At 39.9% G+C, this 24,626-nt stretch overlaps 1 protein-coding gene across 5 annotated transcripts in view; it reads right to left on the bottom strand.

The window, feature by feature from the left end:
• Positions 1-24,626, bottom strand: part of susd2 (sushi domain containing 2) — a 59,120-nt gene that overhangs the window by 26,382 nt on the left and 8,112 nt on the right. For 4 of the 5 annotated variants that reach the window (XM_065250836.2, XM_073814733.1, XM_073814734.1 and 1 more), the window contains exons 5-13: positions 24,434-24,608; positions 21,967-22,168; positions 21,599-21,684; positions 20,386-20,654; positions 19,155-19,298; positions 18,144-18,302; positions 17,521-17,769; positions 13,661-13,939; positions 9,713-9,889 (exon numbers count right to left, since the gene is read on the bottom strand). In XM_065250836.2, the coding sequence (XP_065106908.1) occupies positions 9,713-9,889; positions 13,661-13,939; positions 17,521-17,769; positions 18,144-18,302; positions 19,155-19,298; positions 20,386-20,654; positions 21,599-21,684; positions 21,967-22,168; positions 24,434-24,608 (1,740 nt within the window). Of the gene's footprint in view, positions 1-9,371; positions 9,403-9,712; positions 9,890-13,660; positions 13,940-17,520; positions 17,770-18,143; positions 18,303-19,154; positions 19,299-20,385; positions 20,655-21,598; positions 21,685-21,966; positions 22,169-24,433; positions 24,609-24,626 lie in introns of all 5 variants that reach the window. The other variant, XM_065250837.2, reaches the window with a different exon arrangement.

The raw sequence follows: 24,626 nt of genomic DNA, 5'->3' as shown, positions 1-24,626 counted from the left end.
TGTCCTTCAACGTTATGCCCAGCTGATACCTGACCAACGATCACCGGCAGAACCGCTTAATCTCCGCTAAATCTCCATTTCCGTTACATATTGTACATATTGGTACCAAAGAGTGCAAGTTAGTTCCTCAAAGGTACATATGGGTACCAAAGAGTGCAAGTTAGTACCTTAAAGGTACACATTGGTACCAAAAAGTGCATGTTAGCACCTTAAAGGTACACTTTGGTACCAAAAGTGCATGTAAGTACCTCAAAGGTACATACTGGTTCGAAAGAGCACATGTTAGTACCTCATAGGTACACTCTGGTACCAAAGATTGCATGTAAGTACTTCAGAGGTACATAGGGGTACCAAAGAGTGCATGTTAGTACCTCAAAAATACATATGGGTACCAAAGAGTGCATGTTAGTAGCTCAAAAATATATATGGGTACAAAGAGTGCATTTTAGTACCTCAAAAATACATATGGGTACCAAAGAGTGCATGTTAGTACCTCAAAAATACACATTGGTCCCAAAGAGTGCAAGTTAGTACCTCAAAAGGTACATATGGGTACTAAAGAGTGCAAGTTAGAACCTCAAAAATACATATGGGTACCTGTGACAGAGCTCATAGCTACCGTCACGGTAGCGGAGCGCTACCTACCATAAGGTAAAGACTGAGTATGTTACCTTTATATGTTGGTATAGTGTGGTTATGTATTTCGTTAACCATCATACTGTTTCTAATCATTTGTCAATTACAGCCATTCATCAATACACTCATTTATCCCGTAGCTTTTGTGTGCACATTTTTGACATCTAACACTACGGTGATTTATATGCTATAGCTACAGCCATTTATACATCTCTTACTGTTCAAATCATGCCATTCACTTCACAACAATAGCTGATCACAATAACTACACAACACATGTTTTTATTAATTATGTGTCTGTTTATTTAGTTTAAAAGGTAACAGAGTTTTAAGGTATCATCATTGTGTCTTACCAGCATATCCCGTTTGGTCTGTTTAAAGGGAAGTTTGCTGCAATGGGCAGGTTTAAATAGCTTGAAATGACGCTATTCCTTCCGGGTCAACAGGAAGTTACCCCGAGTTTGATTTATTAATTTAATTTAATTTATTAGCTGTAAATATATATTGTGGCTTTGCCACATATGAGCTTGCATTATATAAATAATGGTCTGCAGTTTTCTAGGTTTGTATATTTAGTATTTTGGCTGTTGTTAAGCTTTTATTGTTTGCTCACCTGAGCCACCCCTGTATTGTATGGTGTGTTGGTATGTGCCAATTTCAGAGGTGTGTTTCAGGTCTATAAATAGTCGAACAGTGTCAGTCTTTGAGAGAGGAGAGGTGAAGACATAAGTCTGATGTAGGCTCTCAAATGTGATTTCTTATTAAGCTCTGTTTCTAAGCAGCTGAAAATTATAAATTTTGGTTGTTTTTTTTTGTTTTTTTGACTCTCATGTCAATTTACTTTCTTATTTAATAGTTATTTTTCTTCTTTAATGTTGATGATTTTTATTGCCTTTATTTGGCCTGAATTGGGGTAAATAAATAAAAAAATCCCATCTTCTCAAACTCATCCAACTTCTCCTGAGTGTTTACATCTGCTCACGACCTCTCAGTCACATCTACCCACAACATTTGGTGGCAGCGGTTTCCGGGTAAACAGTGTCCGAGCAGCACTCAGTGAGTCAAGATGGACAGTCAAGGCAGAGGTATGGCACCCCCTAGAGATGGTTCAACTATGGGGACCAGGCCCAAATCCACAGAGTCATCTAAACATCCCACTCCTGTGGTCGAAGACAGAACAGACCGCTTGGAGAAGATGGTGAGAACGATGGTGGAGTCTCAGCGCCGTCAGCAGGACCAGATAGAGGCAGAGGCGCTCCGGCAAGAGCGCAGATGGAAAGGTATGGAGCACCAATTTAAGCAACTACAGCAACTGGTGAGAGGCGATCCAGCATCAATGCAGGCGTCGAGACAGCCACTCAACGTACTACAGCAGATAGATTCACCTGGCTCTCGCCCTTCGACAACTTTTGAACTACACAACATGCCTTTTCTGGATGTACCAACTCCTCAGCCACATCCAGGTCAACACCCAGGACCCAGGATACAGAGCTCCCTCAACTCCACCACTCTCGGCCTTGCTGCACCACTTAACCTCCAGCGGGGGTGGAAACCACCTAAGATGTCCCCATATGAAGAGGATGAAGATATTGAGCACTATTTAACCACCTTTGAAAGGCTCGCAGCAGCAAGTCAGTGGCCCCATGAGACTTGGGCATTATACCTCGTTCCCTTGTTAAATGGTAAGGCCAGATCTGCCTACGTAGCCATGTGTTTGGAAGACAGTCAGGATTACATGAAAGTGAAGCAAGCCATTCTCAACAAGTTTAATATCAGTGCAGAGACTTACCGCCAACGTTTCCGCTCCAAGCTCATCAAGGAGGGCGAGGCGGCGAAAGAACTTCAAGCCCGGCTAAAGGACCTGATGGAAAAGTGGCTAGTTCCAGACAGGTTGACCAAAGAGCAGGTGTGTGACCAAATCGTGCTGGAGCAGTTTCTGGACATGTTGTACCCTGAGCTTCAGGTGTGGGTGAGAGAACGTACCCCAGTCTCATCGGCACAAGCTGCAGACCTGGTGGAGACATTCATGACCGCTAGGCAACCCAGAAAAGGCTATCACCTGGGTATACAACAGCAGGACTGGAGAAGACCATACCAAGTAGCCCAGCGAGAGCCGGAGAAGACATCCTCTGGTAGGTCTGCGGGGGGTAGTGGTCGTATGTTTAGGTCCTCTAATAACCCCAAAAGCCCCAGTGTTAACCCCACTCCAGCTGAAACACCAAGAGTACCTATATGTCATGGTTGTGGCCAGCAAGGTCACATTAGGCCCAATTGTACACTGAAGAAAGTGTCTGATTCAAGACTATGTTATTTACCTGGCCCTAGCAAACACTTACCTTGTACTACTTCGGATGTTACTGTCCCTGTGAAGATAAAAGGAAAAGTAGTTCAGGCTTTAGTTGACTCAGGGAGTAGTCAATCATTCATTCTCAAATCTTGTTTGAAGTCTGATTTTCAGACTGTGGGCAAAGTGAGGGTCCGCTGTATCCATGGCGATGAGTCTGAGCACCAGACCAGTGAGGTTCTCATTGAGATTAATGGCCAAAAATACTTATTAACCATGGGGATTTTGGATAAATGCCCTTACCCAGTCATTTTAGGCCAGGATGTACCAGTTCTTACAGAGCTATTGCAAAGTGTTAACACAGTCAGTGCTTATGTTACAACTAGAGCACAAGCCAGAGACAAACCAGACACTGATGGTTGGTCAGACTTACCATTTGAGGGTTGTTCTGATAACAAACCTAAAAAGTCCAAGGCAGAGAGGCGCAGAGCAAAGGTGTCAGGTACCAAAATGCAGGAAAGTCTGTCCTTCCCACAATTAGATGGCAATGAAGTTTTTTGTGAAGACTTCAAGAAGCTTCAACAGGAAGACCCCACACTTAGCTCTTGCTTTTCCTCGGTTAAGACCGATGAAGAGGCTAAAGAAGCCATGAGGGAGGGTGACGTATGTTTTGTTGTCAATAATGAGAAACTTTATCGAGTGAGTGCAAACACAGAGCAGTTAGTGGTTCCTGAGAATCTTAGAGCCAAAGTGTTACACCTAGGGCACAGCATTCCGTGGTCAGGACATTTAGGCAGGGAGAAGACAGAGAAGAGAATCCTGCAAAGATTTTATTGGCCAGGTTTCAACAAGGACATAGCTGAGTACTGTAGATCATGTCCCGAGTGCCAGTTGTCTGCTCGCTCCAAAAGAGGCTTAAAAGCTCCCCTCGTCAGCCTCCCAATTTTTGACACACCATTTAGTCGTATTGCCATGGATGTAGTTGGTCCCTTAGAGAGGAGTAGGACAGGGCACCGCTATATCTTGGTAATTTGTGATTACGCAACGCGTTACCCAGAGGCATTCCCCCTCAGAAATACTAAGGCAAGGCAAGTGGCCAATAGTTTAATTCAACTTTTTTCCCGTGTGGGTGTTCCCAAAGAAATTTTAACCGATCAGGGAAGTAATTTCACAAGCAAGGCATTGAAGCAGATATACTCCCTGTTAGGGATTCAGGGTATTAAGACCACACCCTACCACCCGCAGACCGATGGCATGGTGGAAAGGTTCAATCAGACACTGAAGTCGATGCTGCGGAAGTTTGTATCTGAGTCAGGAGCAGACTGGGACCAGTGGCTTCCTTACCTGTTGTTTTCCTATAGAGAAGTACCGCAAGCCTCCACCGGGTTCTCTCCTTTCGAACTCTTGTACGGACGGGAGGTGAGAGGCCCACTCGACATCCTCCGAGAGGGTTGGGAGGGGGACGCTCCTCACCAGCCAACCAACATTGCGAGTTATGTCCTGAAGATGCGGGAGAAGCTGGACCAGCTGAGCTCCATGGCCCATCAACACTTGGCCCAGGCTCAAACGAGGCAGAAAACGTGGTATGACAAGACAGCATGCAGTCGCAGCTTCAAGTCCGGACAGAAAGTGCTACTGCTGTTGCCATCATCAGAAAGCAGTCTGCTGGCGAAGTGGCAAGGCCCTTACACGGTACTTCGCAAGGTTGGTGAAGTTACTTATGAAATTTCAATACCAGACAGACGTCGCTCCAAACAGATCTTCCATGTGAACCTCTTAAAGCAATGGATTGACCGACCATCTACTATACAAGATCAGCTGTGGGCACGGACCGTGGAAGAGGAAGAAGAGCCGTCGGAGCAGTACTTTCCTACTGCGGGCGGCAAGTCAACCTACCCCTCCATTACACACTTGACATCTGAGCAGCAGGAGGACCTGATGAAAATCATCCCAAGAGGCCTGTTTCAAGACCAGCCGGGGCGAACTGACGTCATCACCCATGACATCCGGCTGATTTCTCCAGGCCCCATTAGGCAGACCACCACCAGAGTTCCAGCGCGATTGATCCCCGCACTGAAACAGGAGGTATTGGCAATGCTTGAGATGGGGGTGATTGAGACATCACACAGTGAGTGGTGTAGTCCCGTGGTCCTGGTGCCAAAAAAGGATGGGGGGCTTCGCTTCTGCGTCGACTTCTCAAAGCTGAACACAATCTCCGCTTTTGACCCATATCCTATGCCCCGTGTGGACGAGCTGGTGGAGCGCCTGGGTAAGGCTGAGTTCCTCAGCACCTTAGACTTGTGTAAGGGCTACTGGCAAGTGCCACTCACCCCCCAAGCACAGAAACTGACTGCCTTTAAAGCCCCATCTGGCTTGTTCCATTTTAAGGTCATGCCCTTTGGCCTACATGGGGCAGCAGCAACATTTCAGCGTCTCATGGATGAGGTGCTGAGGGGAGCTGAGGACTATGCCGCGGCTTATATTGATGATGTCATCATCCACAGTTCATCATGGGAAGAACACCTTCAACACCTCAGTGATGTCTTTCGAAGGATTCGGCAGGCTGGGCTGGTAGTGAATGCCAGCAAATGCCAGCTTGCCCGGTCTGAAGTGTGCTACCTGGGATACGTCTTGGGTAGTGGCACAATACGTCCTCAGGTCAGCAAGGTGGATGCCATACGCAACTCCCAGCCGCCTGCAACCAAGAGAGGGGTGAGATCTTTCCTGGGGTTGATCGGATGGTATCGGCGTTTTATCCCTAACTTTTCGAGCCGAGCAGCTCCCCTGTCAGACCTCACTCGCAAGACCAGCCCCAACAAGGTGGTCTGGACTGCTGAGTGTGAGGCAGCATTCCATGACCTAAAGGAAAGTATGTGCCACGAACCAGTGTTGCAGAGTCCTGACTTTTCCTTGCCCTTCACTGTGCAAACCGATGCTTCGGGCATTGGCCTAGGAGCAGTGTTGTTGCAGGGTGAGGGGGAGGACAAAAGGCCAATACAGTTTGTGAGCCGCAAGCTGTTCCCTCGCGAGACACGGTACTCCACCATCGAAAAAGAGTGTCTTGCCATCAAGTGGGCTCTGGACACTTTAAAATATTACCTAGTTGGCAAAGACTTTGTTTTGGAGACAGACCACAGGCCCTTGCAGTGGCTACACCGCATGCGTGATTTTAACTCTAGAATAACCCGATGGCATCTATCCTTACAGCCATACAGGTTTACGGTGAAGTATAGGGCTGGAAAGGACAATCTCATTGCTGACTTTCTTTCGCGCCATGAACTAGATCTGGACGCTCTCTCTTAAGGGGGGGGGTGTGTGACAGAGCTCATAGCTACCGTCACGGTAGCGGAGCGCTACCTACCATAAGGTAAAGACTGAGTATGTTACCTTTATATGTTGGTATAGTGTGGTTATGTATTTCGTTAACCATCATACTGTTTCTAATCATTTGTCAATTACAGCCATTCATCAATACACTCATTTATCCCGTAGCTTTTGTGTGCACATTTTTGACATCTAACACTACGGTGATTTATATGCTATAGCTACAGCCATTTATACATCTCTTACTGTTCAAATCATGCCATTCACTTCACAACAATAGCTGATCACAATAACTACACAACACATGTTTTTATTAATTATGTGTCTGTTTATTTAGTTTAAAAGGTAACAGAGTTTTAAGGTATCATCATTGTGTCTTACCAGCATATCCCGTTTGGTCTGTTTAAAGGGAAGTTTGCTGCAATGGGCAGGTTTAAATAGCTTGAAATGACGCTATTCCTTCCGGGTCAACAGGAAGTTACCCCGAGTTTGATTTATTAATTTAATTTAATTTATTAGCTGTAAATATATATTGTGGCTTTGCCACATATGAGCTTGCATTATATAAATAATGGTCTGCAGTTTTCTAGGTTTGTATATTTAGTATTTTGGCTGTTGTTAAGCTTTTATTGTTTGCTCACCTGAGCCACCCCTGTATTGTATGGTGTGTTGGTATGTGCCAATTTCAGAGGTGTGTTTCAGGTCTATAAATAGTCGAACAGTGTCAGTCTTTGAGAGAGGAGAGGTGAAGACATAAGTCTGATGTAGGCTCTCAAATGTGATTTCTTATTAAGCTCTGTTTCTAAGCAGCTGAAAATTATAAATTTTGGTTGTTTTTTTTTGTTTTTTTGACTCTCATGTCAATTTACTTTCTTATTTAATAGTTATTTTTCTTCTTTAATGTTGATGATTTTTATTGCCTTTATTTGGCCTGAATTGGGGTAAATAAATAAAAAAATCCCATCTTCTCAAACTCATCCAACTTCTCCTGAGTGTTTACATCTGCTCACGACCTCTCAGTCACATCTACCCACAACAGTACCAAAGAGTACAAGTTAGTACCTAAAAAATACATATGGGTACCAAAGAGTGCAAGTTAGTACCTCAAAGGTACATATGGGTACCAAAGAGTGCAAGTTAGAACATCAAAAATACATATGGGTACCAAAGACTGCATGTTAGTACCTTAAAAATACATATGGGTACCAAAAGAGTGCATGCTAGTACATTAAAAATACATATTGGTACCAAAGAGTGCAAGTTAGTTCCTCAAAGGTACATATGGGTACCAAAGAGTGCAAGTTAGTACCTTAAAGGTACACATTGGTAGCAAAGAGTGCATGTTAGTACCTCAGAGTTCCATATGGGTACCAAAGAGTGCATGTTAGTATCTAAAAGGTACACATTGGTACCAAAGAGTGCATGTTAGTACCTCAAAAATACATGTGGGTACCAAAGAGTGCATGTTAGTACCTCAAAAATACATGTGGGTACCAAAGAGTGCATGTTAGTACCTCAAAAATACATATGGGTACCAAAGAGTGCAAGTTAGTACCTCAAAGGTACACATTGGTACCAAAGAGTGCATGTTAGTACCTCAAAAATACATGTGAGTACCAAAGAGTGCATGTTAGTACCTCAAAAATACATATGGTACCAAAGAGTGCAAGTTAGTACCTCAAAGGTACATATGGGTACCAAAGAGTGCAAGTTAGAACATCAAAAATACATATGGGTACCAAAGACTGCATGTTAGTACCTTAAAAATACATATTGGTACCAAAGAGTGCAAGATAGTACCTAAAAGGTACGCATTGGTAGCAAATTTATACAAAAAAATTTAAATTACAGATTAATCTTGTTTTGGAACCGAACTCTTCATATATATCTGTACCCAAATGGTACTGTTACAGATCTCCCCGAGCGCTTGTTCGGTAACCGGGACTCTCACTCACACAAGTATCTCTGAGGTACTAATTCACTCTTTGGTACCGATATTTATCTTTGAGGTGCTAACATGATAAATTCATTTTTTTTTCCTGACAGTGTGAAATCATTATCAAATTGACCAAATGTTACGTTCCTGTCCCAAGTGGTAGAGCATTACGTTAGCAGTGCAAAAGATCATGGGTTCAACTCCAGGGAACAATCATGTAGATTAAATTAATTCTTTTAATGTACTGTAAGTCACTTTGGATAAAAGCATCTGCCAAATGCATAAATGTAACATGATGTAAATGATGAACTGCATTGGCTAAATACCAATAACTGGACATATTTAGTGAAATATGTTGAGATAGCATGTAGCGCATACATAAATAATTGTAGTAGAAGATCATTTGCCTCACAGGCTTGCTGCTTTGTTTTGGCTCTCCAGTTACCCAAACTTAACCCCAAAAAGGGCAGCGAAACAGCGGGGGATGAATTCCCAACAGCTGTGGAGCAGATAACCAATTCGTGTGTTTGATGGAGACAATCCAGATCAGATTTTACATAGATCCATCCTGTAGATCCGTTTCGAGAGGAAGTGTGTGGTTCTGCTCTAATGAGACTGAGGGGTCAGAAGTTAAGAAGCGCAAAATGCGTTCAGGTCTGTCTGTAAGATGTCTGTCTGTTTGCTGAACTGTCTTTCTACATGACTGACGCATTGATGTATGTGTGAAAGCCTGTTTGTCGGCTGTCTCACTGAAAAGATTATGGATATATGATGTTTTAGGTGACTTTACGAAGACTAAATGGGACGGCAGGTGTTTGGTTCAGATGTGCAAGAATTTCTATTCATTCAATGGAATAAACAAGGAAATTTAAAGTACTCTGCATTTAATCATATCCTAATGGCCTTTAAAACTCACTGCATGCAGAGGCACATTTTAAAAAGAGAAACACTGCCACCTAGTGGCAACTTTTTATACAAATTCTGCAAAAATACTATGAACAGAAGTGGATGGCATTGGTTGCTTTGACTCAGGTTCACATCCATTCTCATTGCAATGGCCCTCTAAGCTCCTCCCACAATTGTGATGTCACATATACATGTATGTTTTGGGAAAACAATGGCCTGGACATTTTGTCTTGATTAAACTGAGGGTACTTAAATGGATAGTTCACAGAAAAATCATTTACTCACCCTTAAGTTGTTCCAAACTTTCTCTGTTTTGCTGAATACAAAAAATATTTTTTTCAGATCTAGGGCAGCACTGACATCCAAAGTAGGAACAAATAATACTATTGAACGTAATTGTGCCCCAGATCTGTTTGGTTATGCACATTTTTCAAAATATCTTTATACAGGTTTGGAAAAACTTAAATATTAATACTAATAAATTAATACAGAATATGATTTTTTCGTTGAACTATACATTTAACACTTTGTTGGACCATTTCATATTAGTTAATGAAGGCTAAAATAGTTATTAAGCAATACATTTATATACATTTTATTTATTGAAGTGAATTAGATTTACACACCAGCCACGCAGCTTGTATCCCGTCCAGACCACGTGCCGTCCTTTTGACATGTGCGTTGCTTGGATCCATAGAGGTTGTATCCATCATTACACGAGAAAGTGATATTTGCTCCTTCTAGGTACAAGGTTCCTTTTTTCTTACCATTGTGGGGTGGTGCCAACCAACCACAGGTCTGTACTGTGATCAAAAAGTCACAACAATTGGAAAAAAAAGATTAAAACATCTCATACGTGACATCCCAGCTGAAGACATTTTCTGTGATTAACTGCTTTCTACATAAAATCATCCTACATCATTTAAAAGAACAATAAAATAATTTGTAAGTTCTCGCAGGCCACATAATTAACATAATTTGTAAGCTCTGGCGGCCCAGATAAAATGAGGGGGCGGGCCAGATTTGGCCAGCGGGCCTTGAGTTTGACACCCCTGCTTTAGAATGTAGTGAAGTAAAATGTTCCCAATACAAACACTCTAATAAAGCACAGATGCTTGGAAAATGTAACTAATGTAACTAAGTATTGTCCACCTCTGCTATCAAGTCCAACTAAATTTAATATAAGCTGATAATAGTCAGTTTAACTGGCATTTTCGCAGCAGCCGCTATGAAAACCACCCACTTCGTTGAATCATTTGCCAGTCAACAGGGCGTGCTCCGGCGTGGTCACGTGGAAAAGTGACGTCAATGCATACCCTCTAAAGGTGCTCTTTAATAACTGATGAGATAATATCTTAGTTATGCTTGTGTATACTCAAAAAATGATGTTGTTTTCAACATATGTTATGTAAAATATAGACAAACCCAGCCATTAGGTTTCCCTTGACTTCAAGGCTTTGAACCGAAATCAGAAACGTAAAAAAAAATGTTCCGGAACAGAAATGTTTATTTAAAATAATGGTAACCGGGTTAATACGGTTATTTTTTTTTTCCGTTCTTTGACAAGATTTCTGTCTAATAGAACTCGGTGAAGGTTGCCACCAGCAAGTAGTCTACTCAAGCCCAAGTCTCTAATGCTTAAAGGAATATTCAATTTTCTTAAAAGAAAAATCCAGATAATTTACTCACCACCATGTCATCCAAAATGTTGATGTCTTTCTTTGTTCAGTCAAGAAGAAATTATGTTTTTTGAGGAAAACATTGCAAGATTTTTCTCATTTTAATGGACTAAACTGACACAAAGACATTAATTAGTATCAGTTGACATACAACAACGTAGGAACGGTCCTCTTTCTCAACACTTGTGAACACTGGGGCGGAGTTTCGCGTTCGTCCTCTGTGACCTCTTGACGTGATGAAGTATTGCGTGGGGTCACACTGACGCATCACGACCGGATCTAGACGAGAAGTTGTGGTTTAAAAGTGCATATTTTTTATTTTTATTGTCAAAAATGACAATCGTTTTGCTAGATGAGACCCTTATGCCTCGTTTGGGATCGTTTATAGTCCTTTGAAACTCTGTTGAAAAAAACTGTTAAGTGTTGAGTTAAGTATTAAATGTTGGGCTCTATTAAAGTCCAATAAAATTCGAAAAATCCTGCAATGTTTTCCTCAAAAAACATAATTTCTTCTCGAATGATCAAAGAAAGACATCAACATTTTGGCTGACATGGTGGTAAGTAAATTATCTGGATTTTTCTTTTAAGAAAATGGACTATTCCTTTAATCATAAGAGGTAAATATTGTAAGCTACCAAGTATCTGAAGATGTTGGTTTTTTTAAATACTAATTAGTGGTGTAAAATACATTTGGCGAATAAAGCACTGAAAACAACGCAAGTTTCACTTTGTAGAGCGACTATTTATGCTGCATCTTCTTCCCGAAGAACCATTTGGAATTCGTCCTCATCTGTGGCCCTGTCCCAAACGGCGCACTTCGTGTGGACTTTCAGTCTCGTGGCCTTAAATTGCGCGTTCTCGCTTAGTCTATGAGTCCGTAGGGTGTCCCATCTGTCATTTTTACGCTTTGAAGTGTGCTCATCAGCGCCTCCTTTTCCCCCTTGATGTGGTCTTCAGCGAAGCCTGCACTGCAGCAGGCTTCCCACACTTTACCAACCCAGAAGTCCTTGCGAAAGGGCAGTCAGACCAATCAGACAACAGAAGGGAGGAGTTCACACTGACGGGTAAGTTCTCTACCTATTTGCAATGCTCAAGTCTGTCCCAAAATACAACTCCGGTGCACCCACGTGGACTCGCATCTATGGTCCCTAAAGTCTGGACTATGTGATGTCATCAAAGTGTGGACTCTGAGGAGGACCACAAGTCTGGAGTGTGCCAATTGGGACAGGGCCTGTGTGTGTGCGCGCGTGTTTAAGTGGACTCAACAAATGTAGGCATGTCAGAATTACAGTTATGCCGCTTAGCCTTTTTTAATAATTGATGATAAGATAGAGACTTATGGAAAATTATGTAGACTAAAAATTTAAGTTTAAAGTCCTAGGGATCATCCTACTTATTTGTATGCCCCACAGCTGACATGGAACGTTATTAACTGGTTCAGCAACTTAATTGTTTTGTTCTAACCAGGAACGTCAAATTTAGGGTTGAACCGAAAACCTGGAAATGTTAAAATACTGTTTCTGTTCGGAACGAACCAGTTGGGAAAAAATTCTGGTTCAAAGCCCTGGTTAACTTTCAACCCATGGCTGGGTCAAATTTGACCAAACAAAAACTAATAATTTGGATTTGTTCATATTTTACCGAATCGTGGCTTGAAATAATTTAAGTATTTTTTTAGAGTTTAAATCTAAAATAATTTGAAAGATATTCAGAAATCACATTTGTGACCCTGGACCACACCAGCCCAAAGGGTCATTTTTAGCATTCCGAAAACTTTTTTTAAATAAGCTTTTCATTGATGTATGGTTTGTTAGGATAGGACAACATTTGGACGTTATACAACTATTTGAAAATCTGAGGGTGCAAAACAATCACAATATTGAGAAAATCGCCTTAAATGTTGTCCACATGAAGTCCATAGCACTGCATCCACTGACAAAAATAAAAGTTTTGAAATATTTACGTTAGGAAATTTACAAAATATCTTTACTTATCCTAATGATTTTTGGCATAAAATTCTTATTGTATTGTTGGCTATTGCTACAAATGTACCCATTATTACTTAAGTCCAGGGTCACATTTATAGTAATGCACTGTGATCTGCATGTGAGGTTTAAAGTTCAACAGCACACTGATTTTCTGATAACACTGTAATGTAGGTATTAACCTCTATCATAATAAAAAACAACTGATAAGACTTGTGTGAGTGCATAAACAAATCTGAATCACCCTGATAAGACGTAAACCATGTGGTACAGTAAAACACTCCGGTAATAATTTAGGAAATCTATGTTTTGTGAGTTGGTTACACTTTAGATAGTCTACTCTAAGTAACTGTGCAACTACATGTCAGCTATCTCTCATTAGAGTATTAGTACTAGGGAATTAGGGGTAGGGTAAAGGTAAGAGTTAGTAGAATACGTTGACTTATACCATGAGCTTTGAATACTTTATTCTGATTGGTTGAGAAATGTCAAATGTCTTCAAATTATCACCAGAGCGATGTCTGTGGCAACCATGATATAAGCGGAAAAATTGACTCTGGTCCTTTATTTTTTTGAAAATAATGTACACCCATGGTGAAACATCCCGTCATCAATTATATCTTACATGTAGTTCCAAAGATACTTATAGTAGTAAAATGTCTAAAGTAAAGTGTTACCCGTGAGCTTATCTCTTTAAACAAGAATGCTGTAATACAATGTATGCATGTATATCTTTCAAAAAGGTTAATCATATTTGGGGGTCCTTGCCATCATGACCTTTGAAAACCCCTGCTGTCATAGTTTATATTATAAGATTCTTCATAATAAGTTTTCTGTGGAATTATTAATCTCAAGCATTTTAATCACTTTAACCATCATTGTGTTCCCTAGTTCCTCTAAATACTCTTACCAGGTTTCAGAGCTTTCTTTATGGACGTATAACCCTTGAAGGACAGCAATGTGGCGTTGCCTTGTTCCAGACTGCGGGTGATTAGCGCATCATATTTACAAAACTGTGCCCCCTCCCCTGAACACATCTGCAGAATCGCCTCATACAGGGGGTCTTCAGGGTCTTCAGTCACAAAAAAATCTGGGGTGAAAGATGGATCGTGCTTTGCAGCATAATAGTATTCATCCAGGAGGTTGGCGGAGTCGTAAGTAAACAGTGAAGTTTCATTGGTAACAGCCCCTGTTGAGAAAAACACATGTTGTGAAAGATGAACAGGCAACGTATTTTGGAAAGACCAATTTTAGAGATGACCTCATGCATCCTTCTGACTCATGTCATGTCACGATTTTAAAGCCTTATAAAATTAAATCCTGCACTTAAGACTTTTTATTTTTGTAGATGTAACCAAAAAAGTTTAACTGTTTTCTAATGCTCAATCAGACTGCAATTAAAATCTTTTTTAAATCCTGGCTGAACAGAGAGATGGTTAGTACATGCAAGATTAATGGAGTGAAAGAAAAGTATAGTAAAAATAAAGTGGATTGAGAAGGTAGTGAAGTAAAAGGGAAGTGAAGCTATAGTAAAGTGTAGTAACAGTAAAGTGGGGTGGAGTGAAAATGGAGTGGTGTCAAAGTGGTGTGGAGTAAAAGTGTAGAGTTAAAGTAGGGTGGAGTGTAAGTGGAGAGGAGTAGAAGTAAAGTGGAGTGAAAGTGGGGTGGAGTCAATGTAACGTAAAGTGACGTGCAGTTGAGTGAAAGTGGAGAAGAGTAAAAGTGAAGTGCATTCAAAGTAACGTGGACTAAAAGGGAAATGGGGTAAAAGTGGAGTGAAAGTAAAGTGGACTCAAAGTAAATTGGATTGAAAGTGGATTGAGGTAGATTGAAAGTAAAATATATTTTAAAGTGAAGTGGACTAAAAGTGAAGTGGTGTAAAAGTGGAATTAAAGTAAAATAGAGTCATACAAAAGTGGAGTGAAAGTAAAGTGGAGTGAAAGTAAAGTGGAGTGAAAGTAAAGTGGAGTCATACTAAAGTGGAGTAAAAGTAAAGTGAAGTCAAACTAAAGTGGGGTAAAAGTAAAATGAAGTCAAACTAAAGTGGGGTGAAAGTAAAGTGGAGTGAAAGTGATGTGGAGTCAAACTAAAGTGGGGTAAAATTAAAGTGGAGCGAAAGTAATGTGGTGTGAAAGTAAAGTGGAGTCAAAGTAAAGTGGAGTGAAAATGAAGTGGAGTCAAAGGAAAGTGGAGTCAAAGTAAAGTTGAGTAAAAGTGAAGTGAAGTGAAAGTAAAGTGGAGTCAAAGTAAAGTGGATTGAAAGTGAAACGGAGTCAAAGTAAAGTGGAGTGAAAGTGAAGTGGAGTGAAAGTAAAGTAAAGTGAAAGTAAAGTGGAGTGAAAGTAAAGTGTAGTGAAAGTAAAGTGTAGTGAAAGTAAAGTGTAGTGAAAGTGAAGTGGAGTGAAAGTGAAGTGGAGTCAAAGTAAAGTAGAGTAAAAGTGAAGTGGAGTAAAAGTGAAGTGAAAGTAAAGTGGAGTCAAAGTGAAGTGGAGTGAAAGTGAAGTGGAGTCAAAGTAAAGTGGAGTAAAAGTGAAGTGGAGTGAAAGTAAAGTGGAGTGAAAGTGAAGTGGAGTCAAAGTAAAGTGGAGTGAAAGTGAAGTGGAGTCAAAGTAAAGTGGAGTAAAAGTAAAGTGGAGTGAAAGTGAAGTGGAGTCAAAGTGAAGTGGAGTCAAAGTGAAGTGGAGTCAAAGTAAAGTGGAGTAAAAGTAAAGTGGAGTGAAAGTGAAGTGGAGTCAAAGTAAAGTGGAGTAAAAGTAAAGTGGAGTGAAAGTGAAGTGGAGTCAAAGTGAAGTGGAGTCAAAGTAAAGTGGAGTGAAAGTGAAGTGGAGTCATACTAAAGTGGAGTAAAAGTAAAGTGAAGTCAAACTAAAGTGGGGTAAAAGTAAAGTGGGGTGAAAGTGATGTGGAGTCAAACTAAAGTGGGGTAAAAGTAAAGTGAAGTCAAACTAAAGTGGGGTAAAAGTAATGTGGTGTGAAAGTAAAGTGGAGTCAAAGTAAAGTGGAGTAAAAATGAAGTGGAGTGAAAGTGAAGTGGAGTCAAAGTAAAGGGGAGTCAAAGTAAAGTTGAGTAAAAGTGAAGTGAAAGTAAAGTGGAGTCAAAGTAAAGTGGAGACAAAGTAAAGTGGAGTCAAACTGAAGTGGAGTCAAACTGAAGTGGAGTCAAAGTGAAGTGGAGTCAAAGTAAAGTGGAGTTAAACTGAGGTGGAGTGAAAGTAAAGTGCAGTGACAGTAAAGTGGAGTGAAAGTAAAGTGGAGTGAAAGTGAAGTGGAGTGAAAGTGAAGTGGAGTCAAAGTAAAGTGGAGTGAAAGTGAAGTGGAGTCAAAGTAAAGTGGAGTAAAAGTGAAGTGGAGTGAAAGTGAAGTGGTGTGAAAGTGAAGTGGAGTCAAAGTGAAGTGTAGTAAAAGTGAAGTGAAGTGAAAGTAAAGTGGAGTGAAAGTGAAGTGGAGTCAAAGTAAAGTGGAGTAAAAGTGAAGTGGAGTGAAAGTGAGGTGGAGTGAAAGTAAAGTGCAGTGACAGTAAAGTGGAGTGAAAGTAAAGTGGAGTGAAAGTGAAGTGGAGTGAAAGTGAAGTGGAGTCAAAGTAAAGTGGAGTGAAAGTGAAGTGGAGTGAAAGTAAAGTGGAGTCAAAGTGAAGTGGAGTCAAAGTAAAGTGGAGTGAAAGTAAAGTGAAGTCAAAGTAAAGTGGAGTGAAAGTAAAGTGAAGTCAAAGTAAAGTGGAGTGAAACTAAAGTGGAGTGAAAGTAAAGTGAAGTCAAAGTAAAGTGGATTAAAAGTAAAGTGAAGTCAAAGTAAAGTGGAGTAAAAGTAAAGTGGAGTGAAAGTGAAGTGGAGTCAAAGTAAAGTGGAGTAAAAGTAAAGTGGAGTGAAAGTGAAGTGGAGTCAAAGTGAAGTGGAGTCAAAGTAAAGTGGAGTGAAAGTGAAGTGGAGTCATACTAAAGTGGAGTAAAAGTAAAGTGATGTCAAACTAAAGTGGGGTAAAAGTAAAGTGGGGTGAAAGTGATGTGGAGTCAAACTAAAGTGGGGTAAAAGTAAAGTGAAGTCAAACTAAAGTGGGGTAAAAGTAATGTGGTGTGAAAGTAAAGTGGAGTCAAAGTAAAGTGGAGTAAAAATGAAGTGGAGTGAAAGTGAAGTGGAGTCAAAGTAAAGGGGAGTCAAAGTAAAGTTGAGTAAAAGTGAAGTGAAAGTAAAGTGGAGTCAAAGTAAAGTGGAGTCAAAGTAAAGTGGAGTGAAACTGAAGTGGAGTCAAACTGAAGTGGAGTCAAAGTGAAGTGGAGTCAAAGTAAAGTGGAGTGAAACTGAGGTGGAGTGAAAGTAAAGTGCAGTGACAGTAAAGTGGAGTGAAAGTAAAGTGGAGTGAAAGTGAAGTGGTGTGAAAGTGAAGTGGAGTCAAAGTGAAGTGGAGTCAAAGTAAAGTGTAGTAAAAGTGAAGTGAAGTGAAAGTAAAGTGGGGTGAAAGTGAAGTGGAGTCAAAGTAAAGTGGAGTAAAAGTGAAGTGGAGTGAAAGTGAAGTGGTGTGAAAGTAAAGTGGAGTGAAAGTGAAAGTGTAGTGGAGTGAAAGTGAAGTCAAAGTAAAGTGGAGTGCATTCAAAGTGAAGTGGATTAAAAGTAAAATGGAATAAAAGTAAAGTGGAGTGAAAGTGAAAGGGTAAAGTAGAGTGAAAGTAACATGTAATAAAAGTGAAGTGGAGTAAAAGAAAAGTGGAGCAATGAAGCAAAGTGTAACTGAAGTGCAGTAAAAGTGAAGTGTAATAAAAGTGAAGTGTTACTCACAGCCGGCACCATATGTGAATATATCCTGAGCACTGCTGCTGAGTGGAATCATCACACCGTTACTAGAAGTAAAATCATCTTCAAGTTCATTGTTCATTGTACCAAGCAGGCCCTGCGTGTGGTTCTGAAATTCATCGGACAGTAGAACAGTAAGGGTCATGACCCCTGCACTTCCTCTGACCTCCACCCCTGCACCCGATGGAAACATCACCGTCACATCAGATGGTTTCGGGGAAAAAACAAAAACGCCTAGGACAGAACACAACAGATCATAACACACATCAGGACATTGTAGAAGTACTACTTACACAAACAAATTACATAAAATCTGCTTACTGAGAACAGACTTTCAATGAAATTAAGAGTTTGCTTCTTTTGGATTGAACAAAATATTTAATCAAAGCAACCATGTTAGAAATGTTTTGTACTGTTTCAACTTTGTGCTTTGTCAAAGCTGACTCTGATCTGAACAGAATGAGTTCAACATAACAAACAGTTCAGCTTCAAAAGTGAAAAGTCACACATTGGGACAGAAGCTAATGTCAAAATCGATCCATTGATCTCTACTGATTCTCATATCCTAGTAAACACCCTATCCTAGTTTAGACATTTCCAGGTCTTACCTTTAAGATCCATCCATTCGTTCTCGGAGAACGCAAGAACCTGCTGGTTCATTAACACCTGTAGCTCATCTTTTTGGTCTCCAAGTCGCACCTCAATGACATCAGAGTCTTTCTCCCTCATGGCCACAGAACAGAGTCGTGTTGCATTAGTGATTAAACCTAAAAGTATAATACTTGGATGACTACAATACTTGGTCTGAAATTTAATGCACGTTTAACATAAAAGGAGGTTTTCTCCACAGGGATTAGACTAGTCCAAGACTAAAATAAATGGCATCATTGCCCTTTGTTTTGCCTCAAAATGCTCACAAGTACTGTTTTTAGTAAGGCATGTTTGTTAAAACTAGTTATTTTTCCTAATTAAACTAAGGCCTAGTCCTGGTTTAAAGCTCACGTAACACACGCTGTTTCTGCATTTCTGATATTAATCTGGAGTACCTATAGAGTAGTATGACATCCTTTATATCTCTGAAGAGTCTTTAGTTTAATCAGATTTATAAAAGAAAGATTAGCTTTACCGAATCTTTCCGATAACGTACGAAAAAATGAAGAAGGAGGAGTTATAACACGGGAGGAGCGAGTACGAGTCATGCAACACTATACATCACTGTTTTAACTTATGATTCACTACATGTTCGTGTCATTTATATAATATACAAGCGCCTATTTCCAACATAAGACAGAAGTCTTACTTACCGCGTGTAACTCGTCATGAAAATCCACCGCATCAAACACACACACGCAAAACTCCGCTGCTAATCCGGATAATAAACTATATCCATTGTTTCCATAAGGCTGGATGTCTTCTCCTTACATACAAAAACACACTTCTTGTTGTGCCATTGTTGACTTTTGAAATTAAACAAAGCTGAGTGGCGTGATAAGCTGTTAGCAAGCTCTAGCATCTCCCGCTGACAACTCTATAACTGTGTTAATAAGTCAGAATGCTTGAAATACCATTAAACCCCCCCTTTAAGCTAATTCCTGTCCCAATATGTTTCACCGACTCACCATTCTCTGATTTCATTGGCTCGGTCCTTCCTTGAACAGACAGCTGATAAGATGAGGACTGGACTAGATGATACTCTCCTTTCCCATTGAAGGTAAACTTCACACCGTCGAACGTCACAAAGTGGGGATCACCAAGTACAGCAGCTAATGTAAAAAAAAATACATCTAGGGAATCACTTTATAAGCTATAGTTTGTTCCAAAAAGTGCTGTAATTGGGTCCCAGCAACCTAGAAAATGTGAAAAAGATCAACCAAGGAGTTTTGGACCCATTCTCTGCAAGCATGTGAAAAAATGTCAAAAGAGGATAATACCGCCCCTTAATCTGCGCTATCCAATCACGGCATTGTCATTTAGTGCAGAGATCAGCTCATTTGCATTTAAAAGGACACACCCAAAAATGGCACATTTTGCTCACACCTACAAAGTGCCAATTTTAACATGCTATAATAAATGTACTCTTGGGACACAAAAAAAATTGACATCTTAACTCTTTCACCGCCAGCGTTTAAAAAAAAAGTTGCCAGCCAGCGCCAGCGTTTTTCATGATTTTCACCAAAGTTTAATGCCTTCCAGAAAATGTTCTTCTTTAAATAAATAAACATACAATATACCAAATGAAAGAACAGACCCTCTGCTTTCAAACAAAAAAAAACCGTTTCATCCTACCTTCCGTGGTTCTTTTGCAATCAACTTTTGAATATGGGTAGGTTTTTGCAAAAACACCATATTTTGAGCAAAAAGAATTCCATTTTTGTGACGGACTTTTCATAGAGATCCCATTCAGAGCGATCTTTAAAACAGACACGGACATGCAGCCGCTTGCCATAGGGCAATACTTCCGGTTTTAAAAAGTTGCGGAAGGGCACCACCTGGTGGATAATAGCGGTATTGCGGAAAGACGGAAAATCTCGTCATTGGCGGGGAAGCGTTTTCTCTTAATTGACGAGATATCTCGTCAATGGCGGGGAAAGAGTTAAAAGGACACACCCAAAAATGGCACATTTTGCTCACACCTACAAAGTGCCAATTTTAACATGCTATAATAAATGTACTCTTGGGACACAAAAAAATTTGACATCTTAAAAAACGTCTTGTGAAATGTCTCCTTTAAATAATACTCATACAAACTTAAAACATTTACTGTATTATGCACACAGTTAAACCCATTTTAATATTGTAACATTTATTAGTTTATTGTGTATAAATGAGATATTCAAGTTAATTTTTTACCCGCTCTAGGAGGATGATATGTTCTGCAGTCACTAGACGGCCGGTGAGTAAAGTAATACTCGCAGTTATCTGACCAAAGACAGCAGTAATAGAAACTGATGACGTCGTATATCCAGTGCGACAATCCAGGAACTCTAGGTGGTTTTCCGTACGGTGGTGACCCCCAATCGTGCCCTCGGTCCGGGGTGCTGCCACCAATAGAGTCCGCTGTGAGAACCTGAACTCCGGCACTGTCATAGCAACATTGCTGACCGGCTCCATACTGAGGACTGCAGAAAGACAGATGATGGTTTAAACATTCTCAAAATTTTGACAAGATTTTGGGTTAATAATCTCCCTGCATGGTCACACCTTAAGGAAAGATATACTGGCATTGTATGCAGATATTTCTGTGTATTTTTTGTAAGCCATGTGCAAAAAAATAAAAAATTTTTAGTTTCAAATATGAAACTTCTCTTATAATTTACCCTCATTCATACAGATCCAAGTTCAAATATGGCGGCATGCCGATAACATTAAATGAAGTGACACATATGACAACGAATAAGATTCAAAGTTTTCGATAAACTTAAAGGGATAGTTCGGCCAAAAATGATTTTAAACCCATGATTTACTCACCCCCAAGCTGTCCGAGTTGCATATGTCCATCGTTTTTCAGACAAACACATTTTCGGATATTTTAGAAAATGTTTTAGATCTTTCAGTTAATTAAATGTAACACAGCGCGGATTACCCTCAGAAGACCTTTGTTTATCATCCTGAAGCCATTTGGATTTATTTTGTGAAGGATGGACGCACTTTTTTTGGACTTGAAGGTTGTGGACCCCGTAACATTACATTTAATCAACTGAAAGATCTAAAACATTTTCTAAAATATCCAAAAATGTGTTTGTCTGAAAAACGACATATGCAACTCGGACAGCTTGGGGGTGAGTAAATCATGGGTTTAATATCATTTTTGGCCGAACTATCCCTTTAATAAGCTGATATTTATGTTTCCATTAATATGCTATGTATCTTCCTCTACAAAAAGCTCAAAATGTTATTGTTCAATCAATATATATATAAAAAAATAAATTAGATTATATAATTCTCAAAATTTTGACATTGTCTAAAACTATTGGCAATTCTTCGTTTGTAAATCCTGGGTTAAGCCATTAAAAAAAAGTAACACTTGATAACTAAATAAAATCTTGAATAGTTATGTCATTACCTGCCCTGTATGGCTCTGACACAATGTACCGCACCTGGGTGATACTCACAAGAATTGGCCACCTGAATATTACAGCCGTAATCCGTCTGTAATATAAACACACCTTAGCATAAGGGACTCTTGTGTAGTATTATGCAGTAAAATAAACCATGTAAGTTATAATTTTGTTACGGTTGCACCCCATTTATCTGTTCCTGTAGTTCAGGGGTAGTCAAATAAAGGCCTGATCCTGATTATTCCGGGTATTCAACATTCCCAGAATTCAACATCAAGGTATTCAACATTCCCAAATAATTCTGATGTCAAAAGTAGCACAGATTAACCGTGGTGTCAAAAGCACATCAGAGCAGAAATAATTCTGGACTCACGTGGAATCTCCCGGTGTCTGCACGGGCCTGAGCCAGAGTACAGGGACAGTCGATGATCTCATTCTGAAAGCTGGGTATTGATTTCTCCCCTTTGTCCCAAATGAGACACTTCTCCAGAGCCCAGCCTGCAGAGTCGTTTCTGAAGGCCTTCTCTAAATGCCAGGCGAGCGCATGTGCATCACTCCACACAGCCTGCACATTCCTATACCCCAAAACAAACAGATGTTGCCATCACCAGAAAGAAACTATTTTTACTTAATTTACTTCTACATTGAATCATAATACATTGTGTAAAGAAAGAACAAATATAACCTTGATATCTGTAATACTGACCGACCTAAGATCTTTTCAAGCTGCAGATGCGTCTAAAGGGTTTATCCTGCCACGTCACGTTTGCCAGATACTGGCTTAATCTCATGTGTAATCAGAGTTTAATGTTAAGTTAGTGTCTTGAAAGTATTTTGTGAACGTGAGCGTCTCTGTTATCATATATCCTTTCAACGTGTGTGCAGATATTTTGGCACATATTTTGACAATACGCGTGATGCACATGCTTCACATGACGAAACAAATACATATTTTAAATATGCGCCACACGGAAGAGAAGTCACCAGCCAACACTGTCAGTACCCCTGAGTACTGGTACCAAAGGTGCATACTGCTACCAAATGTATACACATCTGTACCTACTGTAAATAGTCAACGTAAATTTTTATTTACTAGGGGGTACTGCCCTAGTAAGACCTTGGGATCAACAGTAATTTTACACCATTCTTACAAACTAACTATAACTATTAGAACAATAGATTGTAATGAATTGAAGCCAAAAATGTCCGACCATAGGCGCTGCCATGTTACGTAAAAACGTCAGTTTGGAGCCAGGGCATGCGCAGAAGGAATCGTCCGCGGAGCCAGAGGCGGAGCTGCGGTATCAGGCTTTCGCCCAAATGCTCGTGCGCTCAATTCAACTACGCGAATCATAACAACATGCCCCGTTTCTATAGCATCAAATCACTAGCTAAAATGAAAAATGAAGAATTGAACATATATCAGCATGATAACAACTACCTGTCCAAAAGCCATCTTTTGAAAATGTTATTGGAAGTGTAAATATTTTTTTTATTCGTTTGCATGAAGATGGCGGGGTTTATGACTTGTACTGCAGCCAGCCACCAGGAGGCGATCAAAGAGCCAGCGGCTTCACTTTCAAGATGTATGAGGCACACCCGATTGGGTGATTCTCACGAAATCCAAATTTGAAAGGTGTCCAGCATCAGAATTTTTAACTCTTTCGCCGCCATTGACGAGATATCTCGTCAATCAAGAGAAATGTTCCCCTGCCAATGACGAGATTTTCCGTCTTTCCCCAATACTTTTTAAACCCGGAAGTATTGCCCTATGGCAAGCGGCTGCATGTCCGTGTCTGTTTTAAAGATCGCTCTGAATGGGATCTCTATGAAAAGTCCGTCACAAAAATGGAATTATCTCTGCTTTTTGCTAAAAATGTGGTGTTTTTGCAGAAACCTACCCATATTCAAAAGCTGATTACAAAAGAACCACTGAAGGTAGGATGAAAGCAGAGGGTCTGTTCTTTAATTTCGTATATTGTATGTTTATATATTTAAAGAAGAACATTTTCTGGAAGGCATTAAACTTTGGTGAAAATCATGAAAAACGCTGGCGCTGGCTGGCAACTTTAAAAAAAAAAAAACGCCGGCGGTGAAAGAGTTAAAAGCCCTTAAAGCCATATTATAACCATTATTTTTAGAGTGTTTAAAAAATATTTCCTATATAATTATTTACATTTTTTTAGATTATCTTTATCAAAAATGATCATTACCGCAACATGATATTACATTAAATATATGCATTTACAAACCCATGTTTCAGTAATGAGAACTAAAAAGTTGTCTAGGTACTATGACAAACAAAATTATAACTTTTATCTGGAGAGAAAAAATAAGAACTGCTTACCTGGCAGCCATATTGTGTGTCACAGTCAATTATGTCCCTTCCAACAAATTTTTTTAAATGTTTGATTGAATGAATGAAAATTGTTGCGGAGGATGAGAAAATCGATCTTGGACACATTTATATTCCTTATTATTGTCTCTACATTTACCAATGATCACCAAATACCATGTTTCTTTACTGTAAATGTTTATAGTATAACATGCACTGAAGCTTTTTATAATTTTTTAAATTATAAATATTTCCATGTCAAAGAACCCAAATCCAGTCATGGACACGTTGCGCTAATGAAAATGTTCCCCTTAAATGTGTAAAAAACAACAAAATTGGTTTGTATGATGTCATTTGAAATCATGTGCAAAATAGTACATGAAGAGATGTTTGTAACTGTATGCTTCTTATTTTGATACTCTTACTTTGCATTTACTTTTTTATCAAAATGTTTCATAATACCTCATAAGTCTAATTTCGTGAGAATCACCCGATTAGTACCTACCGAGCTCCATCAGGTTTGGTGCTGGCAACGACCCGCATGCTGCCCAAATGCCACATTGAGTACTGATTTTCTGCGGGATGCGGGATAAAACGGAAGAATCCCCAGTTGGTCACATCTCTGTCCACGGTGTACAGATACTTCCATTCTGCCTCCCAATTACTAGAATATGGCACCCCTGTTATAAAAAGAATAA

Source organism: Paramisgurnus dabryanus, chromosome 5 (genome assembly GCF_030506205.2).
Source record: "Paramisgurnus dabryanus chromosome 5, PD_genome_1.1, whole genome shotgun sequence".
NCBI lineage: Eukaryota > Metazoa > Chordata > Actinopteri > Cypriniformes > Cobitidae > Paramisgurnus > Paramisgurnus dabryanus.
Note: the sequence above shows the minus strand (reverse complement) of the source record. Positions and strands in the feature narration are given on the sequence as shown.